This window comes from Miscanthus floridulus, chromosome 7, assembly GCF_019320115.1.
Source record: "Miscanthus floridulus cultivar M001 chromosome 7, ASM1932011v1, whole genome shotgun sequence".
NCBI classification, from domain to species: domain Eukaryota; kingdom Viridiplantae; phylum Streptophyta; class Magnoliopsida; order Poales; family Poaceae; genus Miscanthus; species Miscanthus floridulus.
Window position 1 is genome coordinate 113,898,106 of NC_089586.1, and position 18,297 is coordinate 113,916,402.

General features: G+C 50.2%; 2 protein-coding genes across 2 annotated transcripts; one reads left to right on the forward strand and one right to left on the reverse strand.

Annotated features, from left to right (window-relative positions):
• Window positions 1-621: 621 nt before the first annotated feature.
• Window positions 622-4,755, reverse strand: LOC136467619 (protein NRT1/ PTR FAMILY 7.3-like). The gene is given in 6 exon segments (XM_066466380.1): window positions 622-2,344; window positions 2,458-2,484; window positions 2,486-2,676; window positions 3,224-3,393; window positions 3,654-3,741; window positions 4,394-4,755. Coding segments are annotated over 4 exon segments (1,743 nt in total). The 5' UTR covers window positions 3,351-3,393; window positions 3,654-3,741; window positions 4,394-4,755; the 3' UTR covers window positions 622-946.
• Window positions 4,756-9,407: 4,652 nt separating this feature from the next.
• LOC136464335 (uncharacterized) lies at window positions 9,408-11,396 on the forward strand. Its single transcript, XM_066463294.1, has 2 exons — window positions 9,408-9,901; window positions 10,900-11,396. The coding sequence occupies exons 1-2, from the start codon at window positions 9,550-9,552 to the stop codon at window positions 11,226-11,228; spliced, it is 681 nt and encodes a 226-aa protein (XP_066319391.1). The 5' UTR covers window positions 9,408-9,549; the 3' UTR covers window positions 11,229-11,396.
• Window positions 11,397-18,297: the final 6,901 nt, after the last annotated feature.

An 18,297-nucleotide genomic window follows, 5' to 3' on the forward strand; every position in this document is an offset into this window, starting at 1 on the left:
TGGGGAAATGTCACTGTACCGGCAACTGATGCTGAAGAAGAGAAAGGCACATCGTAGGATGAGGTGGACCAGGCTTCTGGTTTTGGATAGGATGGAAGGACCAGTCGCAAAATGAAGCACAACTCTAAGTACCTCGGCCCACAATGGGCGCAGGTGTGAACCTACGGACAGCTAGCGAACGTTGTAGAAAAAGAGAAGGAAGGCGTGGAGAAGGGAGTGAAGAAGGATGAACTAGGAAGTTAGAATCGGCCAGCTGTGTCCGGAAAAACTCGGCGAGATTCATCCCGTGTGTATCTAGATCTTGAATTCTAAGTGTTAAACTCCAGTAATCCAAAATAGAGTTAGTGTAGTGACACAAACACGGCCTAGCAATATAGAAAGGGCTCGTCTACCTCTTTTATTCTCTTCTTGCTCTTTTTCCTCTTTCTTGTTCCTCAGTCACTTCCTCTTTTCTTTTTCTTCTACTTCATCAGTTTATCTTATGTCCAAAACTTGTAGGGAGACGTGAAGATGCTCAGCTCTGCTAAGAACGATGACGCGTCGCGAGTGCGGGTAACCATGAAAAAAAAAATGCATTGCAGATGCAGTAGTGACTTACACACGAAGATGACAATCTGACATGGATCAGGCAGCTTTGCTTCCATTTGGTGTTTTGGATCGACCACAATTACAAAGTCCGTCTTTTGAGAGGATGGTTACAAGCAAGTTCAGCCGACATCCAAATATATAAATACATACATATATATACTTATTAGCATTAGTACTTCACATGAAGTTACTTGGAGCCTCTGCTCTGACCAAAGATACAGATGGGCAATACTGAGCGGATGGGTACATGCAGCTAAGCAGCTTCTTTGACATTCCTTTTTATTTTCTATATATACGGCCAGCCCGGCACGTCGTCTCTGAAGCAGAAGAACCAAAGGCCCAGGCCCAGGCCCAGTGGCTAGACATGCGCAGAGTCCTTTCTCCTACTATCGCCGTCGCCGCCGTCAAGCATGATGCCCTTGTACCACATGGCACAGGCGATGTAGACGGCGAGGTCGACGAGCGAGAGCGCGGCGAGGAGGAAGTAGAACCTGTCCAGGTGGCCGGAGTTGAGGTTCCCAGGGATCCACCCCGGACGCTTCTCCCCGGCGGTGAGGCTCGTGACCACGCTCACCAGCATGATGCTCACGTAGTTCCCCAGCGAGATGGACGCCATGCACAGCGCGCTGCCGAAGCTCTTGACGCCGTCGGGCGCCTGCCCGTTGAAGAACTCCAGCTGGCCCACGTACATGAACACCTCCGACGCCCCGATCAGCGCGTACTGCGGCACCTGCCACAGCACGCTCAGGGAGCTCGGCCGGTCCGGGGCTGCCACGCGCTTCAGCCGCTCCACCTCCACCACGCCGGCCACCACCATCGCCGCCATGCCGATCACGAGCCCGACGCCCATGCGCTGCAGCTCGGTCAGGCCCTGCGGGTTGCCCGACAGCCGGGCCATGACGGGCACCAGGACCCGCCGGTAGATGGCGATGAACACCAGCACGCTGAGGACGTCGAACAGCGACATGCTCGCGGCGGGGAAGTGGAACGACCCGATGTTAGTGTTCATGGTGGCGCCCTGCTCCACGAACAGCGACGCCATCTGGGTGAACACCACCGAATACACGATCGTGCTCAGCCAGATGGGCAGCATCTTCAGGATGCACTTCACCTCCTCCACCTGCGTCACCGTGCAGAGCCGCCACGGGCTCTCCATCTTCTCCCCCTCGGTGATCGTCGCCGCCTTGTCGAGGAACCTGAGCTCGTCGCTGTGAAGGATCTTGCGGATGCCCGAGATCTTAGGGTCCTCTCCTTGCACCTCGTGGAGGAGCTCGCCACGGGGAACCTCAGCGTGCCACTTGCGGAACGCGGCGACGAACACCTGCGCGACGCGGGTCAGCGGGTTGCCGCTCGGCTTGAAGTGCCGGTAGTTGGGCGTGCCGAGCAAGAAGAGCACGAGCGCCAGCGCGGCGGCGGCCGCCGAGACCCAGAACCCCATGACCCACCGCCCTGAGTCCTCGTAGTACACCAGCACCGTGTTGGAGAACAGGGACCCGACGTTGAGCGCCAGGTAGAAGTAGCTGAAGAAGGCGACCTTGGAGCGCGCCTCCTTGGGGTCCGTCTCGTCGAACTGGTCCGACCCGAACGTCGCGATGGAAGGCTGGTACCCTCCGTTGCCGAACGCGATCATGTAGGTGGACAGGTAGAACAGCGCGACGCCGGGCGCCGACGGCTCGTCGCAGTGCGCCTTGACGCCGCCGCAGCCGGAGGGCTTCACCAACAAGAACCATGAGGCAAGCGACAGGATCACCAGGCCCTGACCAAGAACAGACACAGGCAAGTTCAGAACAGCGCACCGACAGAAAAAGGATCGATCACAGAAACAGGAGACTAATGGTTGGTCAGTGCAGTGTCTGGAGATGATCGCACCGTCACGTAGATGATCTGAAAGATGGCTACATGTGACGTATCGGCCCCAGTAGGAGTCGCTGAGGAAGGCGCCGATGAGCGAGAAGATGTAGACGGTCCCTGTCCACTTGCTGATGTTGTTGGCCGCCTCGGCGTTGCCCTGGTGGAGCACCCGGCGCAGGAACACCACCAGGTTCACACCGACGCCGAAGAAGGCGCACGTCGCGAGTCCATAGTTAGCTGCATCAGGAACAGACGTGATCCAGTTAGTTTCAGCCCTCACTACATCTGATCAGCGGTTTTGGGCCCACAACCAATACTGTGACATCTGTCTGAGCTTAGTTCAGGTTCCGAATGTATGTTAAACAGAGTTATATGGATCATGCCAGAGTGAATCGATGAGGGGGCAAAACATAGTGGAAAACCCTGAAGAGTACTAGGATGCTTTTCCAGTGAATTAGTGATGGAGTAACCCTCCTCACTTTGGAGTTTGTTGCTATTCAGCCGAAGAAGGGGTTCTCGTTGAAGGTCCAGTTTGGATTCTGAACTGCATTCAACTCAGGCAGGCAATACATGGGAATATATGCTTGCAAACGGAAAAGGTTGCAGTGATAAATTACACAGTTGAAATGTTGAGTTAACTGTTCCATTCTGGAGTTCTTTACAAAATCAGAATCTTGTAACTATAGCAATCATGTACAGAGCGAGTCATTACTGATCAGGCATCATGTGAGATGTTTACAACATTTCTTTCTTTTTTTTTAAAAAAAAAAAGAGCAGCTTTTACCTAACAACAGGATGGCAGATCTCCATCTTCCGGTGGCTGTCTTGACAGCTGGGTTTCCTCGTCTGTCCATGGACCCATCTTCAGCGATGGGAGACGTCCACTTCGAATCAACAGTGGTAGCATCCATCACCTTGTTCAGTGAGTTTTCTGAACCTACACAGTTCTGCAGACTGCTTCATCAATTATTCAGAAAATAAACCAACAGTTAGTCACCAGAAATTCCAATGTCACTTTTTTGGTTCTTCACAACCTCCTTGTCTGTCTTTTTAGTTGCTGTACTATGTACTGTATTGAATGAACTATTTCATTTAGGATACTGTTACACAGCAGTCCTGCATACATGATGTGGAAACTCAGCAACTATTCCGATTAAAATGTTCTAGTAGTAACTGAATTCTGAAATACGTATATACCAGTACTAACAGGATACCCTTTTGTTGCTTAATTTATCCCCTGCGGCTTCTTCAGGAATTTATGCAGCCTTTCCCTAACGAAGCCTTGAGCCAGCAAGATTTACCCTGTGATTGAGATATATATAATAATATCTCATGTTAGGGATGAAGTAACAATAGATTACAAAAACATAACGCTTCCTAATTTAGATCCACAACTATTAATTAACCTAATGATAACAAAGCTGAGCATGCAGAAGATGCCTTTTTTCTGCTCCCGAAGTGCACTAGCGTAGAAACAAGCAGAGACGGGCATCATGTGCCGCTGTCAGCTGGCTCTTTTTGTCATGATCTGGTCTGCACGTATCAATATCAGACACTACTCCAGAAACGAAGCAGCTACCTGTCCGTCCGGCCAAAGCATCGTGTAAACCATGCACGCCCATATAGTGATATAGGCAATAGGCATAGGCCGGCTCGATAACAATGATGTCGTACGTTGTGCACACAGCAGCAAATTAAACGGAAGGGTTGTTTCTTTTACCATGCACACCAACAGAATCACTTCAGTTTAGCAGGGCGGCTGTGACTGATGATGAGTTCCTTGCGCATGCATGTTTCAGAAGCGAACTCTTACAAAAATCAGTTTACTATCCTTCGTTCCTACTAGTTGTATCGCAAAGGACGGACAGATAACTTGATGGCAACTGTGAGATGCGACTAACACTCTAACTCGGATAGATTATTAATATATAAGCATATGTACGTGCACGCGTACCTTCCTTGATAAATCCTCCGGTGCGACCACGCAGCAACTTCTCCGGCGACGGGGACGATAGGCACGTCAGGAAGAACGAGACCGGAGCCAGCACTTGTACCTCGACGACGCCGGCAAGGCCTCCAGTCATTTACCGGACAAACTCCCAACAGACGTGGCCGCGGCCGGCGATGAGCACTCTCTCTGTCTCTCAACAAGTAACGACTACGTGCGTGCAGCGCAGTGGTGGCGCCCGCGCGTGGCCAACGATGACCGATCTCCTCTTCCTCTCGGTTCCTCTCCACCACCGGCGGCAATGCAGCAGCAGACGGCGAGTGGGGAGCGGATAGGAGAGGTGCGGGCGGTTTGGACCTTGGGGGGGCGCACGGCCGCGTATTTATGGACGCCGGGAGCCGGACGGGGAGGGGCAGTGACACGACCCGACCGGCAGGCGGCAGCGGCCAGCGGGCAGCGGAGTGAAGTGTTGGTGGCGGTGTTCGTTTTCTCCTACGGCCTGCGGGTAAAGCGAGCACGGCGACACATGTGGCACCGTGCATGGGCCGTGGCCAGCTGTTTTCTTGACCCCATTTCCCCCAGAAAGACGGAGATCTTGTGACTCGTGACCCGGGGGCTCCTCGCTGCCGACCGATCGAGCCCTTGCAATCCTTGGTAGAGTGATTTATTTTTCTTCTTCTTTTTAATCGTGCTACTAATTTAGCGAAATCCTTGCCACGCGAGCTAGGGATTTAGGTGTGCACTCTTCATCCTCTTGGCTCTTGCTAAGTCACCCGCGATCTTCTTCTGGATTTGAGAAAAATGGTGCCTTCTGTGGATGTACTCCGTAGAGGGATATCCAGGCCGGAGACGGCTGGCTCCAAGGGCTGTCGACGACCGAGATGATGAGGTGGCATCAACGGCCGTGATGCCCGCCTCAGCGGGTTGGCATCGGAGTGGCTAGGGAAGACCGCAATGGAGTGTGGAAATACTGTACCAGAGCCGGGGCAGAGCATGGTGTTTGGTAAGGTTAGAAAACCTTTTGGAAATCATATAGGGCGTTCATTTTTATCCAAGCTCATAACTGGCATGCTTACCAGGGCTGTAAATTTGTCAACAAAATACTTTTCATTCCTAAATTTGACCTCGTGAGTAGCTGGAACAACAGTACTGAAGCACGAGCAGCTAATAAAGTGCTAAACACGTGAAAATAAGGTGATGATGATGTAGATGCATCCCCTAGCCAAGTCGTAGCAAATGATTCTAGACAAGAAAAATAATTAAGGGCGTACGTCGCTGTGGATGTCCTCTTGGTGTGTGACGATGCATACGCGACCGCGACTGAGTGGTCATGGCTACCTAATTGACCGGCCGGCGCCGATGCACGCGAGCGCAGTTGTCCCGTCTCGTTTTCCACGTTGCATTGTGCGCTTGTGCCGTCGTCTTGAGACTAACATGGTACAGTAATAGTAATAATGGACATCCAGGTACATGGCAAAGTACTGGTTGGTCCTTGTGTGACTTGTGTGGGGCGGGGTCCCAAGGCGTATATATGCGAATCGGCGTGATATTGATGCATCAGTGAAGTTTCACGCACGGTTGCTTCCAGTTTTCACGCTGCTTTATGCCTTTATCTGTATACCTGACCACATACGTCCATGAACCATGATAATACGTCCATGATGACCCAACACGCTGAGCGCTGCTGCTTTTAGGCGTGGTTTTCGCCTTATCAGCATTGCGCCGATGATAGCCACAACCACTTTCTGGTTGGGTCGTTGGATTGATCCGCAAATCGAACGTCAAAAGGATTCAGATGTTTTGTCCTCGTCGATTATACTCTGGTACTGGAGATCGGTGGCCTCGTTGCTCGCTAGCTCTACCGGTATATATGACGGCGAGTAGTTCATGCGAAGTTGGTTTCCTGTGTCGATCGAAATGAATATTGTGACGTGTACACCGACAGCCATACGGCATCTATTCCAGAAAACACTCGGATGTACTACCTACAAACTTGGAAGAGAACGGTGCTGCCGGATTAAGAAATTGTCGTGTTTTATTATTACACCACAAGTTCATTCATGGCACGGAACAACGCAGGTACGTGCAAGTTCGGACTCATCAGGGGCACGCATGCATGCATGTTACTCCATGATATTTCACTATAATACACGGGCACACGGCGCAGCAGGCGCTAGCTAGCGCCTGTTTGCGCGGCACAGCTCATATCTGCACACCGGTCGATATGGACGTCGCTGCCACGGTACAGAGACTAGGCGACTAGGCTAGGGTAGGCAGCTGTGGGGGCACGTTTGTACCACAGTGAGAGCGAGTACGAGTACGTACCAGAAGCGTCGTCGCCGTAGAGCCCAAAGCGAAACCTTTCACTGCCAACTCCGGGCAAGTAAGCGGAGGTACCCACCCTACAACGTACTGTAGGCATCGTGGTGGTACAAGGAATCTCGCGCAAAGTCCAAGCAGCAGGTGAGGTGACCCATCGGTCGGTCGTCTTGGCCTTGTTTAGATTACCCCAAAATTCCAAGTTTTTTCACTCTCTCTCCATCACATCAATTTTTAGCCACTTGCATGGAGCATTAAATGTAGGTAAAAAAAAAAACTAATTGCACAGTTTAGTTGGAAATCACGAGATGAATCTTTTGAACTTAGTTGGTCCACGATTGGACAATATTTACCAAATAAGACGAAAGTGCTACTATTCATCGGGTTGAAATTTTTCTCAATCTAAACAAGGCCTTGGGATGAGCCGTGCGACGCTTTGCATAGTTGCGCGCATGGCTGTGGCTGCACGCATGCACGGTGACAGGCCTCGGAGTCGTGTGACAGCACTGCCTTTTGTTGTCGTCGTGCGCTTTAGACCGGCGGAAAGCGGCGCTTTTGCGGGCTATAGACTGACATCGAGCTGGAAAAGGATAAGTGAAGGAGTAGAGCCAGCCAAAAGTGATAAGCTATCACTGGATGCCTGGATCCAGCAGACGGATCGATCACGAGTTGAATGTATGGTTCACAGCTGTTGCCTGTTGGTGTTTGGGAGGATCACGAACGTAGTGCACCGCATATGGACTCCTGCGCTCGCGGTACGGTGTGCGTGTGTGTTTTCTTTTTCTCTCCGTGCCTAACTTTTGTTGCCCCTGCCCTGCTTTGAACTTTCCCGGATGCAATGCAACGGAGGCAAAGGTGGTTGAACAATTTGGCCGCGGAAATGACACCGACTGAAGTGGATGATGAGACGTTGACAACACCATCATCGTACATGCATGGTTGAGGTTTAGCGTCAGGCGGAGAACAGCCGCAACGATGGACTAGACTATACCAGAACCTAGAGGGGAGGAATGAAATAGATATTTTGAGCACGTCTCACGATTGTGTACCCGGCATCATGCGTGGGAGTCTTATGGTTGACCAACTTTTGAAGGATGATTATTGGTAATTAAAGACGAAAACAAATACTCCCTCCCTATCAAAATACAAAGTACTATCAAATGTTCAAAAAAAAACTAAATTATAAGGTATTCTGATCATTCAACGTTACCTATGCATGTTAGCTTTTTTTTTTAACCACATCCATGTATATGCATTTTAGGCCTATCTTGAACAAAATGACTTCTACAATTGGTAGCTGAAATCAATAACAAGTATGCATGTGTTACTAGGAAATTAAACAAGCTTTTTTAGATTAAGGGGAAATTAATCTAGGAAAAAAAGGAAACTAAACAACTTGACAACCAAATTAACTAGTGAGGAGTAAAATTTTTATGTGACTCTTATTTGATCCTACAGTTGCTTGGGTATCTCGTATTTTAGGATGAATGGAAGTACTAGGTGCTAGGGTTTATTTGGTCCTCTTTGGTCCTTTCTAATTTAAAGTTTTTTTTTCTTTTTTGAGAAACAGACGGGACCTTAAGTGAATCCAAAAGGACATCTATGCGATAGCCCAACATGTAACAGATTCGCAGGCAGTAGCGGAGCCAAGGCCCGGGCACCCTGGGCCGGTGCCCGAGCTCAGCAAAACCTGGCACCTGCATGCTCCAGTAAGAATTGCGCACGTATTCCAGCTGGTTACTGCCGTTCCTGTTTTTCTTTCTAAAATCTACATGTTCACGGAGATGATGCTAGGATCCTTGCCAGCCGAATAAACAAAACAAAACAAAACAAATTGTTTACTATTCGGCCACAAGTATGTGCCATGAATTCCTCCTTTATTAAATAGTAATCTAGTATCAGCCATGATTAATATATAACCGGCTTAAAATTAATGTGGTTATCTAGTTTTGCTTTCATGTACAATGCTCTATATTATGCGTTACGTTCTATTTGGCAAGGCTCCGGCTCTAACTTCTCGTGGCTCCTAACAAGAAGTCCTGCTAAACGGACATCTACAAAATGCCTTCTTGCTACGAGCCCAGAGGAGTTGGACCCATTTTTTTTTATAGAGGAGCCAGAGCCATAGAAATGTACCTTCTTTCGATTTCTCCTTACAAACCTCCTACAAATTATTACAAAACTGCTACTGAAGCTATTTTTACCAAACGTTTTCCTAACATAACTTTAATTTCACAAAAAAAAAAGCTACTTCACGTGAGGAGCCCGAGCCATCTTAAGAGAAGGGAGGAGTCCGAGCCCTCATAAACGGGCCCTTAATATTACGGTTGTGTCTCTGCCCAGGCTCCACAGAAATTCTGGGCTCCGCGCATTGTTCGCAGGTGTGAGCCACAGCTGTTAAGTAGTGCCTGACACCCCATGTTTAGCATTGTGGTAGGGCCAGTCTCAGTCTGCAGCTGTGTACTACTGACAACCACAAGCCTGCCACTGCACGGGCCCTACATGGCCAGCCAGAACTTGGGTCTGCGGCTCCGCGCATCCAAGACAGATCGTACGCCCAACACCCCCATCCATACATGAAAGAGGCCGCCCGTGTAGATGAAACTCGAACTCAAAAGTAATAATGAGGCCCAATTAAACTGAGAATATGGACTAGCGGCCCATACAGCAATAACTGCGGCAACCACCCGCACCCACCAGAAATCAATCAACCGGAGTGATGGGAGACGAGACCACCGGGAGCACCCGACCAGACCCGAGCGAAGCAGAGCAGCGGACAGATCGAATCGAGACAGGGGAGCTGCTGAACTAAGCGAGGTGGACTGGGCGAGCGAGCGAGCGAGATGGAGTGGACGACGGTGGAGACGGGGGACGGCGCGAAGCTGAGCGTGCGGCTGTTCAAGCCCCCCGCGTCCGGGCAGGAGCCGGAGCCGGAGCCGGGGGAGGACGTGGTGGTGGTGCTGGTGCACCCCTACACCATCCTCGGCGGCGTGCAGGGCCTGCTGCGGGGGATGGCGGAGGGCGTCGCGCGGCGGCGGTACACCGCTGTCACCTTCGACATGCGCGGCGCCGGCCGGTCCACGGGGCGGGCGTCGCTCACTGGCTCCACCGAGGTCGGGGACGTCGTCGCGGTCTGCCGATGGGTCGCAGAGAACATCAAGCCGCGCGGCATCATCCTCGTCGGATCCTCAGCTGGTAGGTTCCACTCTTTCGCTTCTCCCTGATGTGGCGAAACCCTGTCGCGATCCGTACCTTTTCTTTTCAGTTCATGGGAGCGTTAATCAGTCAAATTGACCAAACAGCTTCGCTCTTATGAAGCTGTTTTTGGTCAATTTGAATGTGCAAATGACAATTCTCTTGGTACTCATTCGGGCTAGTAAGCAAATAGTAGCTGTTGATGAATTTGCTGCATTCAAATTGGAAGCTCAAACGTTGTCCTCATGGAATTTCTGCGTTTCAGTCTGTATACTCCAAACTTGAATCTGTAATTAGCAGATAGGCATTAATATTTCATCTAATTTTATTTAGGGACCTAAATTTCTGTCAGATATCCTTAAGGAAAGTAGTGGCAAAAGGTTTCCTGTTAAGTAATCTACACAATATTTCAGCAAATCCTCCTAGAAATGTAAAGTAGCTTGGATGTCTGCTTCCTGTATGGCTGTATGTAGTGGTTGCGATTAAGTTGATCCCAGGGTTTTCAATTTCGGTATTGCAAAAATTTCGGCCACCACCGAAACTACCGAATTTCGCGAAATTCGGCCGAAATTTTCGGCGAAATTTTTTTAGAGACTAGCACATGAAGTATGCTTTTTCTAAAAAAACATTTAAATCTAAACAAATATTAGTATGATTTATGACTACACATCTATTGAATACAAAAATATGCAATATAAACAATAAAAAATTGAGTCTAAAGTTATATAACACATGTATTAGTGTATTACAAAATTACGGATTTTTCTTTCGGCCACCACCGAAATTACCGAATTTCACGAAATTTTGCCGAAATTTTGAACCCTGGTTGATCCTATCCACTGCAATTGTCCGTGAGCTAGTTGATGGAGATGAACAAGATGGTTGAGTTTGCATTGAAGAATCAAGACGTGGTATTCTGCATACAAGTCTTCTCCTGTCATTTATGAAGCTGTTGTATTGTGTTTAGGCATGTGTCTAACAATAATTCCCTGATGCAGGGGCACCAATTGCCGGATCTGCAGTTGATAAAGTGGACGAGGTGATTGGTTACGTTAGCATCGGGTACCCATTTGGTCTGATGGCCTCAGTCCTATTCGGAAGGCATCATGATGCTATACTCAAGTCTGAAAAACCAAAGCTTTTCATCATGGGGACCAAAGATGGCTTCACCAGTGTGAAACAATTGCAAAACAAGCTCAAATCTGCAGCTGGACGGGTTGATACACACTTGATTGAAGGAGCTGGGCACTTCCAGATGGAGGGTCCTGCTTTTGATGCCCAGATGGTAGAAATTATTGTTAAATTCATTAATTCCTTGCCAAACTAGCATTATGGTCACTGTATGAGAGTTTGCAAAAATTCTAGTGACAAACAAAGCATGGTATTTAAATACTGCCACCATGGTGTGTATTTTCTCATCCTGCAAATGTGTGCTCCTCTGTTGTTTTGGAATAGTGTAACTGCGTGTGTTGTATAATGTATTTTGAATTCTTGATCCCTCCTCCCCCCCGCCCCCCAAAAAAAACAAAAAAAACTTAAAACCGATGTGGTGTTGACCTCGAAATTCAGGCTTTATTAAAAATCTCATTTGCATCCTGACCAGGTAATCTAGTATCTATTTGTACTATACTATGATTAGCATCAAGTCTCTTCCAGATATTTCATATTTCCCAGGCAAAAATGCTTATCAACACATGCTCTACCTGTAAGCAGTCACTATATTTACCGATGTAATGGTAACCGATCCAAGCATGTTATGTGTTTCAGGTATGGCATCTGTCACTCTGAAATCTGAAACTTAAATTACTTGAGATCTTTTTATTATAGTTTGTACTAATGTCTTTTCATGATTTGTTCCTTTATTGTCAAGCTGGTGAGAAGTGACCTTCATGACCAATGATGACTGAATAACTGAGATGTACATAACCCTGTAAATAAATCAAAAATATATTATTCAGTATCGTCTTTGGCGGACAGCTATACACTCAGGTACAATGTTGGTTTTCAAGGATACCTTCTTCAGGTGCGGGAAAATGCATGATGAGCACCTGAATAATATCGGGAAGCTTTCAAGGTTACTGTCATCCTGCTGTTGTTGAGCATGCCATCCTTCCATCATAAGTACACGATTCAAATTCTAAAGGGGTGTCTACTGCAATTTAAATTGAGCAGAGGCTGTCAAACAGAATCTGGTTTGCTGAAATCTGGCTTTCATAATTGGCCCTTCTGTAAATACGTCCGTGCCTAGATCATTTTCCCCTCTGTCTGTCGGCAGATGGCACGCTGATGAAAGTGCAGTGCCTTCAAGGGCGTGCTCCAAATCTGTTTCACTTTATTTGCATAAAGCTTATCAGCGCTTATTCTTGGTCGCTTGTTCTTATCAGCCAGCCATTCAGCAGTGTTTTTCGCTCACAACAAATCAGCATCAGCCACCATCTAGCGAACCGGGTAAAAATCTGTTGCCCAGGCTGAGCGTAATCTGCATCCATCTGATGAAATGCACATGCAGACACAGAGAAAGTGATGAGACACGCAGGCTTTTCCTCGTTCGTCCCATATATCCTGAATCCCTGATGCAGCGGTAGTCGTCCAGCTGTAGAACATGTCCTGAGCGCGTGAATTCCTAACGAAAACTTGTCCAACTGGAGAGGCTTTTCTTTGGGAAGCATCTGGAAATAAAATTCTCTGGAAGAACAGGGCAGAAAGCACTGTTGGTTCATAAAAATTTGGTTGGGTCAACTGTCATGTGGGGCCAAGGCTACGTCAGGCGCCGGCGCAACCGCGACGTACGCCGCGCCGAGGAACGCGCGAACCGCGCGGGCCAGGCCGTTCCAGCGAGCAGTGGCTAGATGGAAAATTAGGACTGTTAGTTTGTTAAGTCCCTAGAATCAAGGAGTGATTAGTTTTCCCTTTCGGTTGGCCGCATGGCTATATGTATCCAGTGACAAGAAGTTTAGGAATTAAGCAATGAATTATCCCTAAACTCTCCTCTCTCTCTCGTTCAACTAGCCTGCGGCGGAGGGGTAAACCTCGCCGGAGAAGATGGATTGCGACTATGAGTTATGTAGTCGGGGTCGTGCTATCCTAGGGTTTGAGGTCCTTGACAACCTAGTATCAGAGCCTCCGCCGCGCGCCTGCGCACCATCGCCGCGGCCAGTGGGACGCTCCTAGACGAGCTCCTGGCCGCCTACGGGGACATCTTCACCGAGCCGAAGGGCCTTCCACCCCAGCGCACCCACGACCACGCGATCGTCCTCAAGCCAGGCTCCGCTCCCGTCACAGTTCGCCCGTACCGGTACCCGGCGGCCCACAAGGACGAACTGGAACGCCAGTGCGCCGCGATGATCGAGCAGGGCGTCGTCCGACGCAGCGACTCGCCCTTCTCCTCACCGGTCCTCCTCGTCAAGAAGGCCGACGGCTCAGTGGCGGTTCTGCGTCGACTACCGCACCCTCAACGCTCTCACTGTCAAGGACGCCTTCCCGATCCCCATCGTCGACGAACTCCTTGACGAGCTCCACGGCACGCGCTTCTTCACCAAGCTGGACTTGCGTTCGGGGTACCACCAAGTGCGGATGCGCCCGGAGGACATCCACAAGACAGCGTTCCGCACCCACGATGGCCTCTACGAGTTCCTGGTGATGCCGTTCGGGCTTTGCAACGCCCCGGCAACGTTCCAGGCACTGATGAACGACATCCTCCGTGCCTACCTCCGGCGGTTTGTACTCGTCTTCTTTGATGACATTTTGATCTACAGCACCACATGGGCGGATCACCTCCGACACCTCCGCATCGTCCTCTCACTACTGCGCCAGCACCGCCTGTTCGTGAAGCGGTCCAAGTGCTCCTTTGGTGTGGACTCCATCGCCTACCTCGGCCACACCATCTCCGCGGCCGGCGTCGCCATGGACCCCGCCAAGGTCCAGGCCATCCACGACTGGCCCCGCCCCCGATCGGCTCGGGCGGTGCGCGGCTTCCTCGGCTTGGCAGGCTACTACAGGAAGTTCGTCCACAACTACGGTGCCATTGCGGCGCCCCTCACGGCACTCCTCAAGAAGGAAGGGTTCGCGTGGAACCCTAGCGCGGAGAGAGCGTTCGGCGCCCTCAAAGGGGCCGTGACCTCGGTGCCAGTACTGGCCTTGCCGGACTTCACCAAGTCCTTCGTCGTCGAGTGTGACGTGTCCACACACGGCTTTGGCGCCGTCCTGCTCCAGGAGGGCCACCCGGTCGCATTCTTCAGCCGTCCCATCGTGCCCAGGCACCGCTCCCTCGCGGCGTATGAGCGGGAGCTCATCGGTCTCGTGCTCGCAGTGTGGCACTGGAGGCCATATCTGTGGGGCCGCCGCTTCCTCGTTAAGACGGACCACCACAACCTCAAGTTCCTACTGGACCAGTGCCTCGCCACCATACCGCAGCACCACTGGGTCGGCAAGCTGCTCGGCTTTGACTTCACCGTTGAGTACAAGTCCGGGGCAACCAACACTGTGGCGGACGCCCTCTCCCGTCGCGATGCTGAGGAGGGCAGCATGGGCGGCCTCTGCGTAGTCTCAGCCCTGTGCTTCGACTTCATCGCCCGTCTTCGCCACGCTCAGGCCATCGACCCCACCTTGGTCGCCATCCACGACGACGTACGGGCAGGCACGTGCGCCGCGCCTTGGACGGTGGTCGATGACATGGTGATGTACGATGGGCGCCTGTACATACCGCCCACGTCGTCCCTGCTCCTGGAGATCGTCGCGGCGGTCCATGACGATGGCCACGAGGGCGTTTAGCGCACCCTGCACCGACTTCGGCGTGACTTTCACTTCCCCAACATGCGTCGTGTTGTGCAGGATTTCGTGCGGGAGTGCGTCACGTGCCAACGCTACAAGTCTGAGCACCTCAACCCGGCGGGACTTCTCATGCCCTTGCCCGTTCCCACCATCGTATGGGCGGACATCGGTCTCGACTTCATCGAAGCTCTTCCCCGGGTCAACGGCAAGTCGGTCATCCTCTCCGTCGTCGACCGCTTCAGCAAGTACTGCCACTTCATCGCCCTCGCCCACCCGTACACCGCCGAGTCCGTGGCCCAAGCATTCTTTACCGACATCGTCCGCCTCCACGGCGTGCCGCAGTCCATGGTCTCCGACCGTGACCCGGTGTTTACCTCCATGTTTTGGCGCGAGCTCATGCGCCTGATGGGGACCAAGCTGCACATGTCCTCCGCCTTCCACCCACAATCGGATGGCCAGACCGAGGCGGCGAACGGGGTCATCGTCATGTACTTGCGCTGCTTCACCGGCGATCGCCCCCGCCAATGGCTCCGATGGCTGCCGTGGGCCGAGTACGTCTACAACACGGCCTACTAGTCGTCCCTTCGGGAGACACCGTTCCATGTGGTGTACGGCCGCGACCCGCCCACCATCCGCTCGTACGAGCCCGGCGAGACTCGGGTCGCCGCTGTCGCCCGGGACATGGAGGAGCGCGACGACTTCCTCGCCGACGTACGCCATCGCTTGTAGCAAGCCCAGGCAGTCCAGAAGCTGCACTACGACAAGCATCATCGGCAGGTGTCTTACTCCGTCGGGGACTAGGCCCTCCTTCGCCTCCGCCAGCGTGCCGCGTCGTCCCTGCCTCAAGCGCCTACGGGCAAGCTGAAGGCCCGCTTCCTCGGCCCGTACCGCGTCATCAAGCTCATCAACGATGTCGCGGTGCGCCTGGAGCTACCCCCGCAGGCTCGCATCCACGACGTATTCCACGTGGGCACCCTCAAGAAGTTCATCGGAACACCGCCGACGACTCCCCCATCCCTGCCTGACATCAAGCATGGCTCGATCGTCCCTGCACCAGACCGCGTGACTCAGGCTCGTTTGGCCCGTGGAGTCCGTCAGGTCTTGGTCTACTGGCGCGGCGAGCCGGCATCATCAGCCATCTAGGAGGACCTCGACGAGTTTCGCGCCACATATCCAGAATTTCAGCTCGAGGACGAGCTGGATCTCGAGGGGGGAGAGATGTCATGTGGGGCCAAGGCTACGTCAGGCGCCGGCGCAACCGCGACGTACGCCGCGCCGAGGAACGCGCGAACCGCGCGGGCCAGGCCGTTCCAGCGAGCAGTGGCTAGATGGAAAATTAGGACGGTTAGTTTGTTAAGTCCCTAGAATCAAGGAGGGATTAGTTTTCCTTTCGGTTGGCCGCATGGCTATATGTATCCAGTGACAAGAAGTTTAGGAATTAAGCAATGAATTATCCCTAAACTCTCCTCTCTCTCTCTCTCATTCAACTAAGCCTGCGGCGGAGGGGTAAACCTCGCCAGAGAAGACGGATCGCAACTACGAGTTACGTAATTGGGGTCGTGCTATCCTAGGGTTTGAGGTCCTTGACATCAACCTACAGCTGTCCAAAGTCCAAACAAGCATGTGCAAAACAACAAAAACAGATTACAAACAAGCTTTGAGAAACGGGAACATATACTCTACTCCATAGCTCAGGTACCGTTTAGATGGCAAATTTTTTTGGCGAAATGTCACTGTAGTACTTTCGTTGTTATTTAGCAATTAATGTCCAATCATAGTCTAATTAGGCTTAAAAGATTCGTCTCGTGAATTTCGTCTAAACTGTGTAATTAGTTTTATTTTTTATTTATATTTAATGCTTCATACATGTGTCCAAAGATTCGATGTTACGAAAAATCTTAAAAAATTTGGTATTTTGGAGTGGAACTAAATAGGGTCTCAGTAAGGACCTGACATCAAGGGCAGCAAGTACATTTTCTGCGGCGCTTTAAACAGCCTGTCGATATATACAGTCTGTGATACAGTATATTGATTCAGGAATACGACAGTGCCATTGCAATTGCAGGTGTACGGGACTACAGGCACAGACCTCCACGGATTTTTCACAGCTGCCAGCTTCATGACTGTAAAAATCCGTGGAGCTGGCAGCTGTGAAAGGTAGAAGACGAAATTGTTCGGACAAAGAAAGATAGAAGATGAATTCAGATTCAAAGTAAAGGGCAGAAAAATAATCATAGTGTCAGGATTCACTCCAATTTAATACGGTCACTTGCCGCAAATTGCTGAAGTCGGCTTTGCTTTGTCTAATCCCTATAACCTATTGATACTGTTAAAGTCAGTTACAGCTAGCAATGCTGTGATTGTAACAGTTCATATTACAGGTATGGTTGAAACAATAAACACCGAAAAGCATCCAGTGGTAATGCCTAAACAAAATTACTGCTTGGTAGCAAAATTACCAAAAAAAACAAAAAAAATGGCTCACCCAAACCAGGTGCCATACACTCATACAGGAGCATGGTTCACTACTTCACCTGGAGCTGGAGCCAGCTCATCGGAGAGAACTGTGGCTGGCATCTTCTCTTGTAACAAAGCCGTGGCCTAGGTTGTCAGGTATTAAGGCAACTAACCTAGGAGTATTGGTAAAAATAACTTCCACCAACATGGAACAAAAATCCCATTATGGTAAAAGTTAACCGCGTCCCTGGGATCCATCTTGCTCACCCATTTCTTTAATTAATCAAACAGTCGAAACACTCTCCCCCTCCCCCATTTTTCAACGGTTGGTAGACTGTAAATAAAAGCATAAACAAACAGCTAATGGCCCCTCAACAAGCTATATATATTTAAAAAAATCCTGGAGCAGAACCAAACCTCTCTCTCCTCCCTAACCCCAGCCGGTGTGCTGCTGCGGCTGCCCCAGCAGCTATTGGAGCTCAACCATCCAGAACTCCAGGGCGCTAGCGGTTCGTTGATAGAAACCCTCCTGCTTCCCTTCCTGCACACCACATCTCAATCTTTGCCGCGACTTCCCGATCTGCGGTACTTCCGGCATCGCGAGCCGAAGTTTGCCACCGATCCATTAGGTCCTTTGCATTCCTTTTCCTCCAGCGCCGGCAAAGCTTCCATCTTTTCGCCAACGGACTTGACTTGAGAAATGGGGTGCATGACGCTCCTTGGAGTAGACGCAAGCTTTATGGAAGGTCAGATTCTTGTTTTTCATCAATTCATTAATGTATGGAGCGGATCGGCTGTTGAATCGGCCCCTGTTTCTGTTTCTTTTTCGTTCATATATAAGTTAAAAAATCTCTCTTTCTTTTTACTTTATCTAGTTATTAGATGCGTATTGCTTCCTATTTATGTAACTTCCAATTGGGTATATTCATGTTGTTTGATTTGAATTCGTCGATTCTCGATAGACATATATATATATATATATATATATATATATATATATATATATATATTAAAAATCTCTCCTTTTCGTTTTACTTTATTTGATTTGATGCGTATTGCTTTCTATTTTATATAGCTTTCATTTGGGTATATGTGTGCCTTTTGATTTGAATGAATCGATTTTCGATTGACATGGATCTCAATAGACCTCGTAGTCCATTCTCTCTCTT

Coding starts and splice junctions, on each gene's coding strand:
- LOC136464335 (XM_066463294.1), top strand. CDS start 9,550: ATGGAGTGGACGACGGTGGAGACGGGGGACGGCGCGAAGCTGAGCGTG. Junction 9,902..10,899: donor CCTCGTCGGATCCTCAGCTG/GTAGGTTCCACT, acceptor TCCCTGATGCAG/GGGCACCAATTGCCGGATCT.